Source organism: Juglans regia, chromosome 13 (genome assembly GCF_001411555.2).
Source record: "Juglans regia cultivar Chandler chromosome 13, Walnut 2.0, whole genome shotgun sequence".
NCBI classification, from domain to species: Eukaryota; Viridiplantae; Streptophyta; class Magnoliopsida; order Fagales; family Juglandaceae; genus Juglans; species Juglans regia.
Window position 1 is genome coordinate 23,338,204 of NC_049913.1, and position 19,121 is coordinate 23,357,324.

The 19,121-nt window shown below is 34.5% G+C and overlaps 1 protein-coding gene across 1 annotated transcript; it reads left to right on the plus strand.

Annotated features, from left to right (window-relative positions):
* The first annotated feature begins 6,337 nt into the window (after window positions 1-6,337).
* LOC108988521 (transcription factor TCP7-like) lies at window positions 6,338-8,621 on the plus strand. The gene has a single exon (XM_018961804.2). The coding sequence runs from the start codon at window positions 6,807-6,809 to the stop codon at window positions 7,614-7,616; it is 810 nt and encodes a 269-aa protein (XP_018817349.1). The 5' UTR covers window positions 6,338-6,806; the 3' UTR covers window positions 7,617-8,621.
* Window positions 8,622-19,121: the final 10,500 nt, after the last annotated feature.

Here is a 19,121-nt window from a genome sequence, read left to right on the forward strand (position 1 = left end):
AAAAATTGATAGGATCTAAGTGGATTTATAAGAGAAAAGAAGGCATACCAGGGTTTGAGGGTCTAAGGTATAAAGCAAGATCGGTAGCCAAGGGGTTTACATAGAGAGAAGGGATTGATTACAATGAAATATTTTCTCCAATGGTCAAACACACCTCCATAAGGCTACTACTTGCTTACACTGCCTATGAAGACTTGCACTTGGAACAATTGGATGTAAAAATAGCCTTCTTACATAGAGACCTCGATGAGGTCATATACATGCAACCACTAGAAAGGTATTCGAATGAGAACAGCAACAATCAGGTGTGCTTACTCAAGAAATCCCTATATGGACTTAAACAGTCCCCTAGGCAATGGTACAAAAAGGTTTGATTCACATATAGTTGAAAATTGGTTCAAGAGAAGTGGGTATGATAGTTGTGTGTATTATAAGAAAGTTGGGGAAGCTTAGTATATCTACTGTTATATGTAGATGACATGCTAATTGCATGTAAAGACTCCAATCTAATTGAACAAGTCAAGTGCTTACTGAAGTCAAAATTTGAAATGAAAGAACTAGGACCTGTCAAGAGAATCTTGGGAATGGAAATAGTAAGAGACAGGAAGAAAATGCTACTCTACTTATCACAAAAGACATACATTTCAAAAATTCTTAAAAGGTTTGGTATGGATCATTTAAAATCTGTAAGCACTCCCATGGAGCAACACACAAAACTGTCAATCACACAAGTTCCTCAAACAAATGAAGAAATAGAGTTTATGCATAAAATACCTTATGCTATTATGGTGGAAAATGTAATGTATTTTATGGTATGTTCTAGACCTGACTTGACCTATGATGTTAGTATAGTTAGTAGATTCATGAACAACCCTAGAAAACCTCATTAGCATGCTATCAAATGGGCGTTTCAGTATTTGTCTGGTATAGCTTGTTTGGGATTGAAGCTTGGTGGAAACTCACAAAAGGGAAGAGAAATAAAAGGCTTTGTGGACTCTGATTATGCTGGAAATATAGACCCCAGAAAATCTTTAACAGATTTTGTGGTTACAGCTTTTGGAGGAGCCATCAGTTGGAAGGCAAATTTGCAACCAATTGTTGCCTTATTGGCAACGAAGGCTGAATACATTGCCATGACTGAGGTAATCAAGGAGGCTATATGGCTGAAAGGTATATCTAATGAGTTAGGCATGTCTGACGGGAATATCACAGTCTACTATGATAATCAGAGCACCATTCACCTCGCTAAAAATTAGGTATATCAAGAAAGGTCAAAACATTTTGTAAGGGACATCATTTTAGCTGGAAAGATTGGAGTAAAAAAGATCCCGAAGAAAATCCATCTGACATGATGACTAAGTCACTACCAACAGTCAAGTTCAGACATTGCTTGAACTTGATCAATATGAAAAATTGCCAAGCCACTTAGAGGGGATCTGCAGTAATAGTCAAATAGGGGAAAAGGCAGCTTGGAAGGTCTAAATGATTTTCAAGGTGGAAAATTGTTATGTTAGTGTCAACCATTTAGAGAAAAGCACATGTGCACATGGCTGCACATGTGGAAAGACTCAAGTATTGGACTGTTTTTGTGAAATAGGAACTTATCCTTCTGTTACAGGTTTTTCTATTACAACTTAAGTTCTATAAATAGAGGCCTTTAAATTGTACTTGAGGTATGATTGATACAGAGAGAATACATGAAAGAAAAAGAGAGAACATTTGCAGTAAGACTCTAAGAAAGTGTGAGGTGTGCATGAGAGAGTGTTCTTGTAATCTCAAGTTTGTATTTGATAATCAATAAAGAAAAGTCTCTTGACTGTTGCTTTCGTGGATGTAGATTACTAGGATCGAACCACATAAATTCTTTTGTGTTCTTTACATTCCTTCTATGTGTCGTTTCAAGTTTTTTATAATTCTTTTACAAATCTTGGCATATGAGTTGGAGGCATTAACCACATTAAGCAATTTAGAGTTTCAACATAACCATTAGATGATAAATAATAATTGATAAATATTTTCTAATCATTTAATGCTAAGTAATGCTACTGTTGAGGATAAAATTATCCATCAAAAATCAAGTTCAAGAATAAGGCCAAGAATCAAGCCTAGATATAAGGCAAGTTGACTACATAAAAGAAAACGACTTCTTAAGGCAAGTGTGGCTCAATCAGTTCAAAAAAAGAATTAGACATCTATAAAGAGAGAGAATCTCCTCAAATTTAGGAGGATTCCACTATGCACAAGACACCTCAAATTTCCTCTCCACAGAAAGATGACATCTCCTTCAACCTCCAGGTCTTCTACTTTTCTCCATTGTACTAAGAGATATACGAGATCATGAGAGACTGTAAAATTACTCATCATAATGGATTCTACCACAAACAACCCATGGACGTAGACTTTTATATTGAACCATGTAAATTCGTGCGTCTCTTTCTTTATATATTTATCGTGGACAAACGTTCAAGCACCATATCGATGCCCAAACCACCATCATGGGCTTTCAACAGCATTATCGTTGCCTGAATCACCTCCGTGGGCTAGTGATAACTATTTCTCTTGTTTTGGCCTATGGTGCGAATCCCCATATACTTTTTAAAATTTTCTAGATTTTCAATATACTTATAAATGTATCTCTCCAATTTTTTTTCTTATAGTTCCTAAATTTTGTATAATTTCTATATAATATCTATTTTTAAGGATGTAGTCTCACTAAAATTAAATTAAAATTAAGAAGAAAAATAATAAACTTATTAATATGGACCCCAGAGTTTTTTGTTATACAATAATAGGCTTCTTAAATGTATAGAGTCTAAATTGAAATTAATACAAGAAAAATCATCTAAAACTGATAATCTATATGAAAAATAGTTGAGAGGTTTTATCCTCTAGACTTTATTAAGTAAGAAAAAAAATTATTTGAGGTCTCAATTATAACATTATATGTTTAATATGACACGAAAATATCTAGATTTTACATAAAACTTAATAAACTAACTTACTAGAATAAAAAGTGACATTCTAAAATATCACTTGATAGTCTTTATGAAAAAATTAAATTCTAAATATTTCATTACACAAATAATAATGGATAGACATTATTTTATGAAACATTATTGTAAAAAATCTGAAACATATATTAAATTATATTTTTACAATGTTTTTTCTCCATGTATGTAGCAAATTATCGAGATTCTATTTCTATTTTATATGTAGTAATATTTTTATGATTTTTTCTCATATATGAAAGTAGGGAAAGTTGAACTAGATTATTGGTATTGAATAAAGAAATTCACATTTCAAGTAATTCATCCAACTCACCACTCCAAACCTATAGTTACTACTGTTGTTTTCCATTTGAAAAATGAGAGAAGAAATTTATATTTATGCAAGTTTTTTATTTAGTTTTTAACTACTTTTATATTTTCATTTTCATACTTTTCGAGAAAGAAAATAAGATATAGAAATAAGACCACTGTGGGACAGTTCCATCTAAATATGGTGTTGAACAGTAACTAATGGCCAAGATGTTTTTACGATGGCTAAGCCGTATCAGTCAGTGCTCTCAGAATGCTCTTAACTAGCTGCTGTAAGCTAGACTATTCAATTCTAATTGAAAGTTTGGCCTTCTGAACTATATTGAAGGAAGTTGATTATACGAAAGTATCTCAGGTATTTTCCGCTATTTTGTGAATAGTAATAAAAAAATAATCATAGAATATTAAATAATAATAAAAAATAATAATAAAATAATAAATAATAATGAGTTATTATAAAAATATTTAAAATATTCTCAATATCCAAACTAGGTATGCTCATGAAACCACCTAAGACACTCGTTCCAGCACCATCAGACTGCCATCTAACGTTGAAGTTATACCATTTGACAAAGAGGGATGTTACTCATCATCTCACACCATACATTTTATATATTTTAATTTTTTTTTTTATTATTTTTGTTAAATTAATTGAGTTATTCTACTTATCATTCATACATTATATACTTGTTATAGAAAAAATAAAAAAATAAATTAAAATAAAAGTGATGTGTGGTTTGTGAGAATGAAAAATACAATTTTTTTTTTTTTTCCCAATAAATTTGAACGGGAGGCAAGTCCAGTTTCTGAGACCCCTTTTATGGCAGATCAATTGGCCCAAAGTGTATGATAATTCCAATAAAGCAATGCTCTTTATGCCTTATTGAAACGCTAATGTAAAGGTATTTTATAACCAATTTTATACTAAATAAATAAATAAAATTATGTCATTTCATTAAAACTACTGGATATTCTTTTATTTTAATTTTAGAATCCAAATAACTAATATCAATTTTAAAACAAATTAGTAAAAAGAGATTAAAAAATCTATAAATAAACTATATATTATATATTGATCTCCTTATATCCAAATAAATTATGTCTCAGATCTATTATACATCCGAACCATCATGTCCACTGAAAAGGCTCAATTGGGAATTATATACTTTAAACTTGAGTCAAATGTGGAAGGAAAAATTTTTTTCAAGTAATATCACACACCAAATCGCAAGCCAATATTAAATATAAAATATTTTTTTTATTTTCTTTTTATAAAAAAATAATATAAATATTAGTATACGATTCGATGCACCAAATTACTTATACCTAATAATGTGAAATAACCCTACAAAATGTGGATGCGGGTTGAGGTTGTTGTTGGTTGAGTTGTGTGGTGAGTATTTTTCGTACCGCTGTCCTTCTCAGTGGTCCTTGTACTTGTCTCTTCTTGCATTTCCATGATGTAATTGAATAGCCATTCCTAATTTTCTATTGTTGATTTCTATGTCATTATAAATTAAAAAATAAAAACTCTTCTCTTAATGAAGCTTTAGGATGAATTATTCTTATTATCAGCTATTATTTACTGTATATATTCTACATTTTATAAAAAAATAAAAAAAAAAGTTATCAAGTGTGCATTATAGAAGTAAATAATGACTAATGTATAATAAAATTCCTTTAAGATTATCAAAGATATGTCCATCTAAATTATCTGAAAATTTAGGTGAACGTAAAATTATTATTTTTGACTTGTATTATATTTTACTTTGTGACGACCTAGTACAACTTCAACCAATCCAACTGGGTATACAAACATTGTTGTAATATGGTTGGTTTGGTTGTACAAGGAGTTTGATTTGAATTGGAGTTCACTTCATTAAAATGAAAACTAGCTTCACTCAGTTATGATATGTATCAACCAATCTAAACCAACTTACATTTCTAACGTTAAACTCAAAATGCACGAGTATTGTACAAGTATTTGATAAAAAAATAACTCCTAGAATGAAAAAGTGAATTTTTTATATTTTTCATTGTGGAATCTACTATTTTATAAAATACTTGTAGTTTTGTATATTTTAGACTTGTATATATCATTATTTTGATATAAATAATAGTTACATGATCGAATTCAAACTTGACAAGATGAGATTGGTTTCGTTTAGATATAAAAAGTATTTTAATTCATCTTATTTTATCATTATAATTTTTTTAAATTTTTATACAAAATATAATAAATAATTTTAATTTTTTAAAATCTTAAAATAATAATAATAATTTATTTAAATTTTAACTTTCAAACGACACGTGAATATGCATATCAAGAGATTATGTTGATCGACAAAATTAAGTATTTAGTTAAAGGATAAGACAAGCGATCATCATTTAAAGTAGATCATCCAATATTATGACTACACTAGAGCATCTCTCGAAGAACACAGATTCAACAAAATCCATCCCAAGTACACATAATCATCAAATATTCTATAAAAATGACTGACTTCATTATTTCATGAAATAGTGATCAGAGTGACTGTGAGAAGTTCATATATCTGGGTAGAAATTATCTGGGTAGAAATTTAGGCTACGTTTAACATTTTTAAATAATAATAAAATAAATAATTTATAAATAATAATAAAATAATATGAGTTAACTTCCCTTTCCAAATATACCCTCAAGGGTGTAGTCGTGACTCGTTGGGGGCTAGAAATGAGATAGCCTAAAAATAGACAAAAAGAGAAATGGAAATTTCATAAGCACGTGGCTTGACCATAATAACAACAACAATTGATAACCGCGGACTTGGGAACTGTTGTGTGCTACGGAGGCTGTCAAAATATATAGGCCGAAACTTCTCGGGACCAACTGCTGGGTTTTGGATGGATGGATCCTATACACGACACCGTTTTTATAATTTTATTTTCTTTTAACAAAAAAGTACGGCAACCGGAGTGGGCCCCGTCCCTCCCAAGACTTTAAAAATCCCTCTGCCAATTGATTCGTTGGGGGTGGGATGTCGATTCGCTCTCGGAAGAGGCGCGTAAAATGCACGTTTCAACCAAACTAAAAAACACATTGAAGGATGGAGAAGACGAGGAAGAAGAGCAGAAGAAAGCTAAGCTAAAGACACAATTGGAAAGACAAGGTGAAGGAAGGAAGGGAGGGAGGGAGAGGGAGAGGGAGGGTGAGGTGGTGGTGTGGTGTGGTGTTGTGTAGTGTTAGATGAGGGACCCACCACCCATGTGCCACCCTTCCTGTCTCCACCAGCTCCTGCCTCTCAATCATTAGTCTCTCTGTCTCCCCTCCCAAACACTCTCTCTCTCTCCACCCTCCAAACTATACCTTCTCTCTCTCTCCGTAGCCATTGCTGATACCACACCCTCTCCTTTTTTTAAAAAAAAACCAAATAAAAACAGCTGTCCCTCTGTCTCTCTCTGTGTGCGTGTCTCTCTCTCTCTCTCTAGGTCTACCGAAGACGAAGACCCATGTCTAATTCCGACGTAGCCAATAACGTTGTCACCAACGGCGCCCTATTGGACCCCAGGCAGCAGCCCCCCTCCAACGGTGCTCTCTCCGTCAAAAAGCCACCCTCTAAGGACCGTCACAGCAAAGTTGATGGCCGTGGCAGGCGCATCCGCATGCCCATCATCTGCGCTGCCCGTGTCTTCCAGCTCACTCGTGAGCTCGGTCACAAGTCCGACGGCCAGACCATCGAGTGGCTTCTCCGCCAAGCCGAGCCCTCTATCATAGCCGCCACTGGAACCGGAACTACTCCCGCCAGCTTCTCCACCGTCTCCGTCTCAGTTAGAGCTGGCGGCGGCTCTACCTCCCTCTCTTCTTCTACCACTTCCTCGTCCCTCTCCCACTCTCTGGACCACAAGCCCTTGCTGGGCCCAGCTCCCTTCATCTTGGGAAAGCGCGTTCGGGCCGACGAGGACGGCGACGGCAAGGACGAGGGCTCCGGCGTCAACGTGGGTCATACTATGGGCTCCGTACTCGGGTCCGCTGCTTCCGGTGGGTTCTGGGCGGTGCCTGCGAGACCCGACTTCTGGAGCTTCGCTGCTGCGGCTGCCGCCGCTGCGCCGTCGCACGAGATGGTGGTGCAGGCGCAGGCGGCGCAACAGCAGCAACCGTCCATGTTTGTCACCCATCATCATCATCATCAGCAGCAGCAGCCGATGGGCGAGGCATCGGCGGCTAGAGTGGGAAATTACCTTCCGGGACATCTGAATTTGCTGGCTTCGTTGTCGGGCGCGCAGGGAAGTTCGGGTCGGAGAGAGGACGACCCTCGTTGATTAATCAAGTCTCTTTCTGTGCGGTAGTTGTGACAGCGGCGGCGGCGGCGGGGTTCGTAATTTGGTATATAAAACATATGTGTATGTTTATTGCTCGTTTCCTTTTTCGCGTGTCAGTGAAGTGGATTTTTAGTGAATTTTTTTAGGGTTAGGTTTTTTAGCTTTGAGTGAAGGAATTAGGGTTTGTGGAGATTTGGAAAATTATGTGTGGATGAATGGCAATCCATTAGGGGATTGGCCACTCTGTTTGAAGATTAATTAGGGCTTAGGGTCCACATTTATTTAGGCTTTGGGGGGGTTTTTGTTGGAGGATGGAGTGAGTCAAGTATCAGGGGTTTGTGCTTCACAATTGAAGGTACAAAGGGTGTTTCTGAAATAGGGTGCTTATGCAAAATCTAGCCCAATAATTATATAATTTGTGGCATCTCGGGAACATATTTAAGATTGCTGTCTCTGGTTTTGGTGCTGCTTGCTCGTTTAAAACTCAACCTCGACATTCTCAAGACTATGCTTGCAACTTGGGACTTGAAGATTGTGTTTTTGCAGAAATACATTGCATTTCTTTACAATTGTGTACAACCACAACCGGTGAACCCAATTCAATTCTTCCTGTACTTGTTGGAATATGGTGGTGTGCGAGAAAAGCTAAATGCTTTGCTGCTTTTTGGGCACTTTATGAAGATGAGAAACCGTGGTTCTTGCTCTCCCTTTGGCTTTCATGCTCTATGTTGAATGTAACAGTCTCGACGGTAACTAGGTGTGTGAAAGAAAGAAAAAAAAGAAGCTCTGGTTCCTCTCTGTATGACCTCTGCGTTTGAGAATTTGCTCAGTATTCTTAGCCATTTCTTAGATTTATCCGCGTGAAAAATAATGTGTTCTCTTCTCTTCTCTTCTCTTGTATGTAAGTGGATTGTTTTTGGGTGCCTATGGTGTGAATAAAACAACCCATCTGTTTCTCCCCATCGTGTGCTATTTAATTTCCAATTTCTTCTCTTTCAATGCATATATGACGTTTTTCTGCTGCTAATTGTATCAATCTGTTTTGCTTACTTTGTATGCCTTTGTAGCACTAATTTCTCTTGAATGTTCAACAACTATTTGTGAGAATTTGGGGGGGAAAGCATGTGATGCACAGAACTTCAAAAGATAGAAAAGTCTGAGGAGTTGATTCCATTGGTTTCTCTTCTGCTATTCACATTTCTGCTGCTGAGAAGGTAACGCTATAATGCAACTCTTTAAGGGAAACGCTATTGCCTGTGATTCATAGACCAGCTTTTGCTGTCCATAAAGATTGAAAGTTTGGTGAAAGTTTCATTGGAAGTTGGAGCTGCAATAGCAATTGTCCATCTTGGTCTTCATGTCATTGACACTGCCATGTGGAAATCTGGAGTGTTTTTCTAATTCTAATTCATTGATGCGGAGGTACATCTCATTCAATGCGCAATTTATTGGACTTTTGGGTTGCCCATTCTGTATGTATTATATAAGGCTCTGGAATCTGCTGGCGACTTCTGCCCCTGCATTCTCGCATTTACTTTCCGGGCAAGTATCCAACTTTCAGTTGTTCTGACGGTAAATCTTGCTTCCCCAATCTCTTCACCGGACGGTATAAACTCGAACTTTAATATTTTAGATTTTATCATTTTTTAGTCAAATAGATATGGGACTTTTTGAAGGGTATTTATAAGTTAAGTTCTTGAATACAAAGACACTTAAAAAATATTTTTTTTATTGGCACTGCCGTTCTCGAATCGTAGTCTCGACTAGTCTTGGAGTGCATAGACTCACGGCATGAAATTGAGTAATGTTAAATACAGTTTTAGAGTGTATCAGCGTCGCATAATAATAGACAATATGATAAAGATGAAGATGAAATAAAATATATTTTTGGTGGCATCTTCGCCGACGTGCTTGAGCCTTGAACACACTGTTGTGTGAGTTCCAGCAAATGTGACTGCTGATCAGCATAAATGGTTGAGGCCATTGCAGGAAAATTGCGCAATTTCGTGAACTTTCTGCCAAAATGTGCATTTATTTATGGCGATAAATTATATATGAAAGTTGAGCAAATCATGTTATGGGAAGATGATTAGTTGGTGATGGTAGTCAGCGAGACATTATGGCAACAGTGGGTTGGTTCCATTGTTTTAACACATAAATGCGCTTGATTTGGAAGCTGAGTGCACAATCTAATTATCGTCTTAAAAACTTGTGCTTTGTGGCTGTGGATTACTTGCAGCAACACAATGGTCAGGACCCAATAATTGATGGGTCCTACTAATTTATTGTCATGGTGGAAATTTTGCATGACTTTTTATTTGGGACCATCTTAAATAGGCTATCTACCACGTTCTCACTGCAGATCATTGTAATAAGAGTTAAATATTTAAAATAATCAGAGTTTTGCTTTCTGGATTTGCTTAATTCTTTTATTTTGCTTTTGAATTTTTTATATTTTAATTTTAATTAAATTAGAGTTTTAATAATCTTAATTAAAATGTTGTAAAATTAAAGAAAAGTAAATAGAAAATTGAATGATTACAATATATGAAATTAGTTCTTTAAGAACTCAATATTATTTCTTTCAACATTATTATTGTCTGTCTATAACAAATCCTCCTCAAGACTTTCTTTTATAGACATGGGAGGATACATTACATTAAATAGATACATGAATTTCGAGAATGACAATACATGAATCAAGATGATACACGATTATTGAAAATAGGAATACATGAATAGGTCAGAATTCTAATGGTTGTCCATCAAATATATGGAATGTATTTTACTACATTCATGTATTTACAACACTCCACCTTGGATGATCATACACAAAGAACATACTTTATTAAAACCTTATCAAGAAAAAACCCAACGGAGAACAAATCAATGGCGAAGGAAAAAGAATTATATTTTTGTATACTTGGAATGCTTTAGGATCGCCTCGTTAAAACCTTGCAAAGGAAAACTCAGTGGGAAAAACCTTGGCGAAGGAAAAAGAGTATGATCATTTTCTCCCTCTCAAAAGTATGTAGAGTTTTATTGTTTACAATGAAAGATTTTTAAGTTGACGCATTCCAATGACGTATACCAACTTTTTAAATGTAACAGTTGATAATGCTTTAATGAATAGGTCTGCCAAATTTCAACATGATCGTATTTGTTTGACATCAATATCATCGTTCTTTTAGAATTCGTGTGTAAAATAATTATGGTGAAATATGCTTGGTTCTATAACCTTTGATATAAACTCTTTTGATTTGTAGATAATTCGCACTTATCTTGAATGTGTTGAATTACTGATCTCAACTAAATACATTCCTTGCTTTCTTCACGCATTGCAATAATCTCTGAATGGTTGGAAGAAGTAGCAACTAATGATTGCTTGACAGATCTCCATGAAATAGATGTACCTCCTTAAGTGAACATGTATCGTGTTTGTGATCTTCCTTTATGCGGATCAGAAAGGTAATCCGAGTCTACATAACCAACTAATTGAAGATTTAATCATTTTGGATTAAATAATCCCATGTCAACCATTCCACGAAGGTAGTGTAGGATATGTTTGATCACATTCCATTTACCTTTGAGTTAATGAAAACTATATCTTGCTAGTAAGTTAACTGAGAATGTAATATCTAATCGTGTGCAAATTATTGTAAAATACATCAAAACACTAATTGCACTTAGATTTGGTGCTTCAAGATCAACAATTTCTTCATTATCTTCTCGAGGGCAAAATTGATATTTTTTCACATAAAGTGATCCTACAATCATTGGAATACACAAAGGACGGGGTTTGTTCATGTAAAAGTGCTTCAGGACTTCTTCTGGTTATGTTGACTATAGACAATAACTCCATTTAAAAAGTGCTCAATTTGCAGACTAAGACAAATTTTATTTTTTTTAATGTATTTCATTTTAAACTCTTTTTAAAATAATTTACGGCTTTTATCAGCTATTCTAGAGTTATAACCAAATTTAAATCATCTACATACATCGCAAAAATAAAAAATCTGAAATTTACTTTTTCTGAAAACACATGGGTAAATTGGACTATTCTCAAATCTTTTTTTTATTAAACATTCACATAGACGATTATACCATATGCGTCCAGATTGTTTTAATCCATATAAAAATTTTTGTAACTTGATAGAATAAATACTTCAGAACTTTAAATTACATGCTTCATGCATTTTACATCAATGAGAGATTTTCATAGAAATATCATTATCTAGTGATCCATATAAATATGTTGTAACGGCATCCATTAAATGTATATCCAGATTTTCTGTGACTACCAAGCTAATAAATAATCTTAATATAATTGCATCCATTATAGGAAAATATGTTTCTTCATAATCAATACGACTTTCTATGAGAAATCTTATGCAACAAGTCGTACTTTGTATCTCACAATTTTATTTTTCTTATTACGTTTATATACAAATGCCCACTTATATCCAACAAGCATCACACTATTAGGTGTTTGGACTACAGGTCCAAATACTTCATGTTTTGCTAGCAACATCAATTCTGCATGAATTGATTCTTTACTTTTTGGCCAGTCATTTATATGTCGACATTCATCGATGGTTTTTTGTTCATTTTTATTATCACTTCTAGTGATATCAAGAGCAACTTTAAATAAAAATATGTTGTTGACAACAATTTTATTTTTATCAAATAATTCTCCCGTACTTATATAATATATTGAAATCTTGTTATTTTAAGGTACATTTTCTCTTCAAGAGATAACTCTTTAGGAAATTCCTCTTCAGATGATTCCACTTCAAGGGATTATATTTTGGGAGAATTTTGTATAGAAAGACAGAAAATTTGGATGGATCTATAACTCTTGTTACCTGTTTTGTAGGTACAACCTCTTCAGGAGTATCGATTTCTTTTCTTTATGCTTTTCTCTTCCAGGGATTGTTATATTTTGCACCAATAGTTCTTCCACGCTTCAGGTTTATTTTAGACTCATTAACTGTTGCAATATTTGATTGTCCTACCGGGATATCGATCTTTCCAGTATTAGTAGCTAGAATGTGAGACTTTATAATTTTCTTGTTGTCAGTAAGAATATCCGATAATTAATTTATAATAGTTTGCAAATGAATGATCTTTTGAAATTCTAGTTCACATTAATTTGTACGTGGATCATGATGGGATAGCGTCAAAGTATTCTATGTTATTTGCTTTTATGCTTCTGATAACGTTTCTCCCCTTAATGGTAGGAAGACTATTTCATAAAAAACACAATCTTCAAAATGAGCCTTAAAATATCCAGTTATGAGCTCGATGTATCTAATGATAAAGGGAGAATCAAAATCAATATAAATTCAAAGTCCACATTAAGAACTCATCTTAGTGTGTTGGGATGTGCAATTGGAACATAAACATCACAACAAAAAATATGATGAAAAATGTTTGATGGTTGGTTAAATACAAGTTACAATGAAGAATATTTATTATAGGCAATTGGTCTTATTCAAAATAATGATGCAGCATGAAAAATTGCATGCCTCCAAGTAGAGACAAATAGTTTTATTTTCAAAAATAATGGTCTAGCAATTAATTATAGACGTTTAATAAATGATTCAGCTAAACCATTATGAGTATGATGAGCAACAAAATATTCAATATTAATCCTAACTGATATGCAATAATCATGAAAATTTTAAATTTAATTCTCTTGCATTATCCAATCGAATAGACTAAATTGGATAATTAGAAAATTGTATCAGTAATCTAATAATTTGTGTAAGAAGTCTAACATATGCAATATTTTGAGTAGAAAGTAGACAAACATATGACTATCTAGTTTATGCATCTATTAAAACCATAATACCTAAATGACCCACATGGTGGATGTATAGGTCCACATATATCTTCATGGATTCACTGTAAAAATGATGGAGATTCAATAATTACATCGGAATGAGATATTCTGACAATTAGCTTTCCTTTGGAACATGTTATACATGAATAATTACTTGATAAAAGAATCATCTGGTTCTTTAAAGGATGTTCATATGAATTCTCAATTTGTTCGACGTATCATAATTGATCCCGAATGACCAAGACGATCATGCCAAATCATAAAGATTTTTGGATTATAGTACTTTTGGTGCATTACAACATGTGAATTAATGATTTTCAATATTGTATAATATAACCCTGAAGATGAAGATGACAGTTTTTCAAATATGAGCTTATGATCCAAATTTATTGTTTTAATTTAAAGATATTCATCACCGCCTTCATTCTTGATTTCAACATGATAACTATTATAACAAATATCTTTAAAATTTAGTAAATTTCTTCTAAACTTCGAAGAAGACAAACCATCATCAATACAAAATTTTATTCATTTTGGCAACAGGATGTTGGCTCTTCTGGAGCCTTCAATTAGGTTTGATGATCTAAATATTGCATTGACGTTGACTTTATATAATGTCAAATATTGAAAATATTTATTGTCCTTAAGAATTGTGTGTTGTACAATTGTTTGTCAAACACATATCTTTACAAATCATCTTAGAATTCATCAATGCATCAATAAAATTTGTCTCTTTATAAACAAAAATATGTATAAAACTTTATCAATGCAAAAGAAAGTATAACAAGATGTATTAAGAGATAACGACTCAAATATAATGTAATAAAGAAATAAAATTAATTGTCATGGTCATATGTCTTACTAATTAAAATATTATTTTCTCTTCAGGAGATTTGGAAGATAGTAATGTAAACTTACTCTTCAGGAGCTCAATATCATCCTCTTTAAATTTCTTCTATTTAGATTTACAAAGAAACCGAAAATATCGAGATGAATTAGGACCATCATATTTAGATTATCAAAATAAGTTAGATGATCTTTTGGATTTTTGTGGTCAACAAAATTCATTTTGACCCTTCTTTTTTCCTTCATAGATGCTTGATATAAGTTCATCAAATGTTTGGATGTACGACAAGTACGTAACCAATGTCATTTCATACCAAACTAGTAATATTTAGTTTCATATTTTTTTATAGACTTATTATGCAAGTCTTTATTTTTATCTTGCTTTGTCACTGTGTTATTCCACTTCCGGTGGTATGAATCACTTTTCTTTGAGAAATCTTGAGTACACGTTCCATGATCTATATAGTTAAAGGGATTTCATTTGCTTCAGGGAATGGAATAGAATCAATTAGACGAGACTAGTGATTTTTTATTAATAGCTCATTTTATTGAACCACTAGTAAACAAGATATTAGTTCAAATACTTAGTGAACATTCGCACTCAATATTGCTACTACAAGAGCACATTCGAAACGTGAATATGTTATATGTTTCATTTCAAACATATCATCATTGGTGGCTTTTGTTTCTGTACAGAATTTCAAATGTACAACTTCAAGTGTATTTAATCATAATGAGCTTTTAGGTGAATCACGATCTTTTGGTACACATATTAATCCCTTAAACTACCTCATAGAATCAATGGATATTTTATTATGATATACTTAATTTTCAATAAAATTATTGATTTAGAGCGATTGTTAAGGGATGCATAGTTTCTTTACTTTGTATTGAGTAAGAAATAAATATTTAAAATCAAACTAACATATAGAAAACAAGAGTATTAGCAGCATTGATATGATACTATTATACTCTATATAATATCACATAGATCATATCAAAATTTTATAGAATGATTTTTATCGCAATAAAAAAATATCAATATTTATGAAATAAAAACTTACAGTGGTCGAGAAATGGTTCACAAATATCTTATCAAAGATTAAAAAACAAAAACAAAAAAACAAAAGTGTCACAAATATCTTTTGGCTAGAGTCTCGTGTTGATAATGTGTTGCAAAACTAAATTAAAGTAATAAGAGAATTGAAGGATTACAATATATTAAACTAGTTCTTAAGGAGCTCAATATTATTTCTATTAACATTCTTAGTGTCTGTCTACAACAAATCCTCCTCAAAACTCCATTTTATAAACATGGGAGGATACATTACATTAAATAGATATATGAATTTAAGAAATGACAATACATGAATCAAAATGATACATAAATATTAAAAATATGAATACATGAATGAGTCAGAATTCTAATGGTCATCCATCAAATACATAAAATATATTTTAATACATTCATGTATTTACAACATAAAACAAAATATTATAAAATTTTTAAAAAGAGGCGTGCAAGTCCATCCCATTTGGGCGCAAGGTAGGCAACGTCCCCTATGACCCAAGTGGCCGGCTCGTGGGTTGTCTTAGTCCTTGTTTGGTTACACAATTGAAATGAGATCAGATGAGATAAAAATTAAAAATAAAATAAAATATTGTTAGAATAAAATTTTAATATTATTTTTGTTTTAAGATTTGAGAAAATTAAATTATTTATTATATTTTATGTGAAAATTTTAAAAAATTATAATAATTATATGACATAAGATAAATTAAAATAATTTAATATGTATAACCAAACATGGCCTAAACCATGTTTTTGCCCGAGTATAATTCGTTTAGTTTGGCTTATAGCCTATTAAACTTTTATTGTATACGTACAGTTTGAAAACTCAATAGATAAAATTGCTTTAAGCAAAAAAGTCCAACTTTTTCATCAATGTTTCAATCTTGTCCATCCACTTTTCATCTAGAGTTATCCAATAAATTTTAACACGATATAAGTCAAACTCAACTCGCTTTATCTAACTTCTACAACTAGTCTTTTTTTTTTTTTTACTTTCTAACTTTATGTTTTTAAGTATTTCTTTCTAAGTATTAATTTTTTATATCTAAATCTTTGTTATTGAAATGATTTTTTATATGACAAGTGAGACAAAGTTACTGGTACTTACATGGTAGTTTAATAGATTATTAAAAAATGATTTGATTAAAGGTAAAATTAAAGGTAAAAATACAAGAGTAAGAGTTTCAAAAAAGAATATAGGGACTGCTATGTCAAAAAAGCAAAGCACAAAAAGTATTTTTGTATTTAACCCTTAACAATTCTTATATCCTCTATCAAACACTTTTGTAAAGAAGATTGTTTTATTTAAAATGGATAGTGTAAAGGACGTGTTTTACACACCAACCACACGGATGACTTCCGACAATAAAGAGGAGGCACTGGTTGCCTTGGGAAGACTTCGATGTTTAAGTCAGCAACACAGTATGTGAATAAATGTATGTAAACATGAAGTAAAATGTTTGTTACCTCTCATGGGTTATTTATATAAGGACGTGGATATGACGTGATGGCAACTGGCTCTGATTACCATTCATGTATGCGTATCCTTTATGATTCCTTATTAACCATGGAGGGTATCTCCTGTTTTGTAGGAGTTATATTCCCTAAGATGATCACATCTAACTGTGGGTTAGATCTCCAACCATTTGGGAGTTATCTGCCACGTGGTTATGGATATGGGCTCTTCAGTCGTGGTCCTCTCAAACCTAAACTAAAGCTTTGGGCCTGCTTCTTAGTCGTGGGCTTGGTTACCTAGGGGGACCTAAATATCCATTCCTGTTACCCCACTAATTTTATTTGTGCTGACACGTGAAAAATTAAACTTTTGGATTCCTTATAACCATTGCCTACCCTGCTGGTCCGTGGGCGTGCATTTGTGCTCTTCCTTCACTTGGCTAGGGTTTATGCTAGTTGGTGTGCTCGAGCCCATACCCTTTCTTTTTCTAAAAGACAGCTTACATCAACAATAACTGTTCCCATGCTTTAAATGGTTTTCAAAAGAAATGGTAACTGTCGGCAAAACCAACCTTTCGGATTCCCAAGAACTCTTATGATTACTTTTTATGATCCTACTTGATTCACTCACTTCTGCCTATGCTTCCTCTTTTCGTATTTCCTTTCCCTTCCTTATTTGTATTCCTCCTTGCAATGGCCAACTGTGGTTCTTCCCGTACCCCCATTCGTTCTTCTGGCCTAGCTTTGGCAAAGGGCTCCCCTCTTGTTGCTGCTGAATCTTCCCACACTCGAATCTTTACCTCATTTGAGGGATTTTCTTGGCATTCTACCTTTTCTGAAAGGGATTTAGTGAAGCTAAGGTCCACTTTCCGAATCCCAGATTCAGTGAAGCTTTCCATCCCCGTTGCGGGATGTACTGATGAAGAAAGGTATGCCGGCGACGTGGGATGTACTGATGAAGAAGGGTAGGTTGCGGGAGACGTACTACTGATGAAGAAGCTTTTCATCCTCGCTCTGTGAGTGCCTTGACGCACGGGCTGTGACTCCCTTTCATATGGCCCATTCGTGACGTTCTGGATTTTCTAGGGCTAGCCCCTGCCCAACTTCACTCGCATGCTTGGTGTGTTCTTATGTGTTCGTGTGTGGTTTTCCACCTGGTCTTGGAGCCCCTGGGGGATGTTTACCCAGATCTAACAGCGAAAGAATTTATTTCTTTCAATGGAGTGAACTCCTTGCCTAGCGACGTTTGCAGTTTATGTGTTAGGTCCCATTGCTTGCCGGCCTTCGAGCCTCACTATTCTAATGCCAAGCAGTGGCAAAATAAATTCCTTTTTATTTTTGGTAGCAATTGGGAGTACCCCGCTAACAAGATGCATATTTGGCATTACCCAGTCCGTGCTAATTGGGGAAGGGTCCTCGATGACAAAAGCTTACTGTTGGATTTGACTGACAGGGAGCGTTCCTGTGTTGACATCGTCCTTAACTAGGCAAAGTAGAATGATAAGAACGGTTTGGCGACAGAGGACTTGCTCTCTGCTGCCAATGTTGATAGATTCTTGGCGACACCTTGTCAGGCCCATGTCAGGGGTCGTAAACTCAAAGTCGTTACGCCCCCGACGAAGAGACGTGCTCCCCAGCCTGGGGGGAAAAGGAAGGCTCCACTAATTGGCGATTCTTCACCCAACCACCCTCATGACGGTGTTGACGCGGGTGAGGTTGTTGGATTCGCCGTGAGGGCGGAGGTGGAGACAAATCGAGGAGTGGGCTGTAATCTGAACCTTGTTGGTGAGGAGGCTCTTGACGCTTTCCACATAGAGGAGACTCCCAGAACTTCCTCGGTAAGGGTTTCTCCCCCTTTGTCGCTAGGTCTTGATGACCTTACAAGGCTCATGGGCCAAGCCCTCGCTGACTTGGCGACAGCTTTTGCCTGCCAAGGGCACTGAATTCGTGAGCACGTCGCCCTTCAAATTTCCTTCTCTCCTCTCATCAACCTCAATGCCCAGCGTCGATGACCTTTTTGTGGATATGTATAGTGCATTTTCTATGGGCGTGGCTGGGGTTGGGGTGCCTGAAACTGTCTTAGTTGGCAGCACCTGGATCAACACCGAAGACGAGCAAGGATCTACCTCGAGTTCTCTCCCTGCGACTATTTTTTGGGATGTGACCCTTGCTACTAACCAAGAGAGGGTCTTAATCCCTTCCCCCTCTCCATCCTCATTCAGTGGTGAGGAGGATTCTACCATTCCCCCTGAAGGGGGTGGGTCCTCCTTAAGACACAACGACATTG

Coding starts and splice junctions, on each gene's coding strand:
- LOC108988521 (XM_018961804.2), top strand. CDS start 6,807: ATGTCTAATTCCGACGTAGCCAATAACGTTGTCACCAACGGCGCCCTA.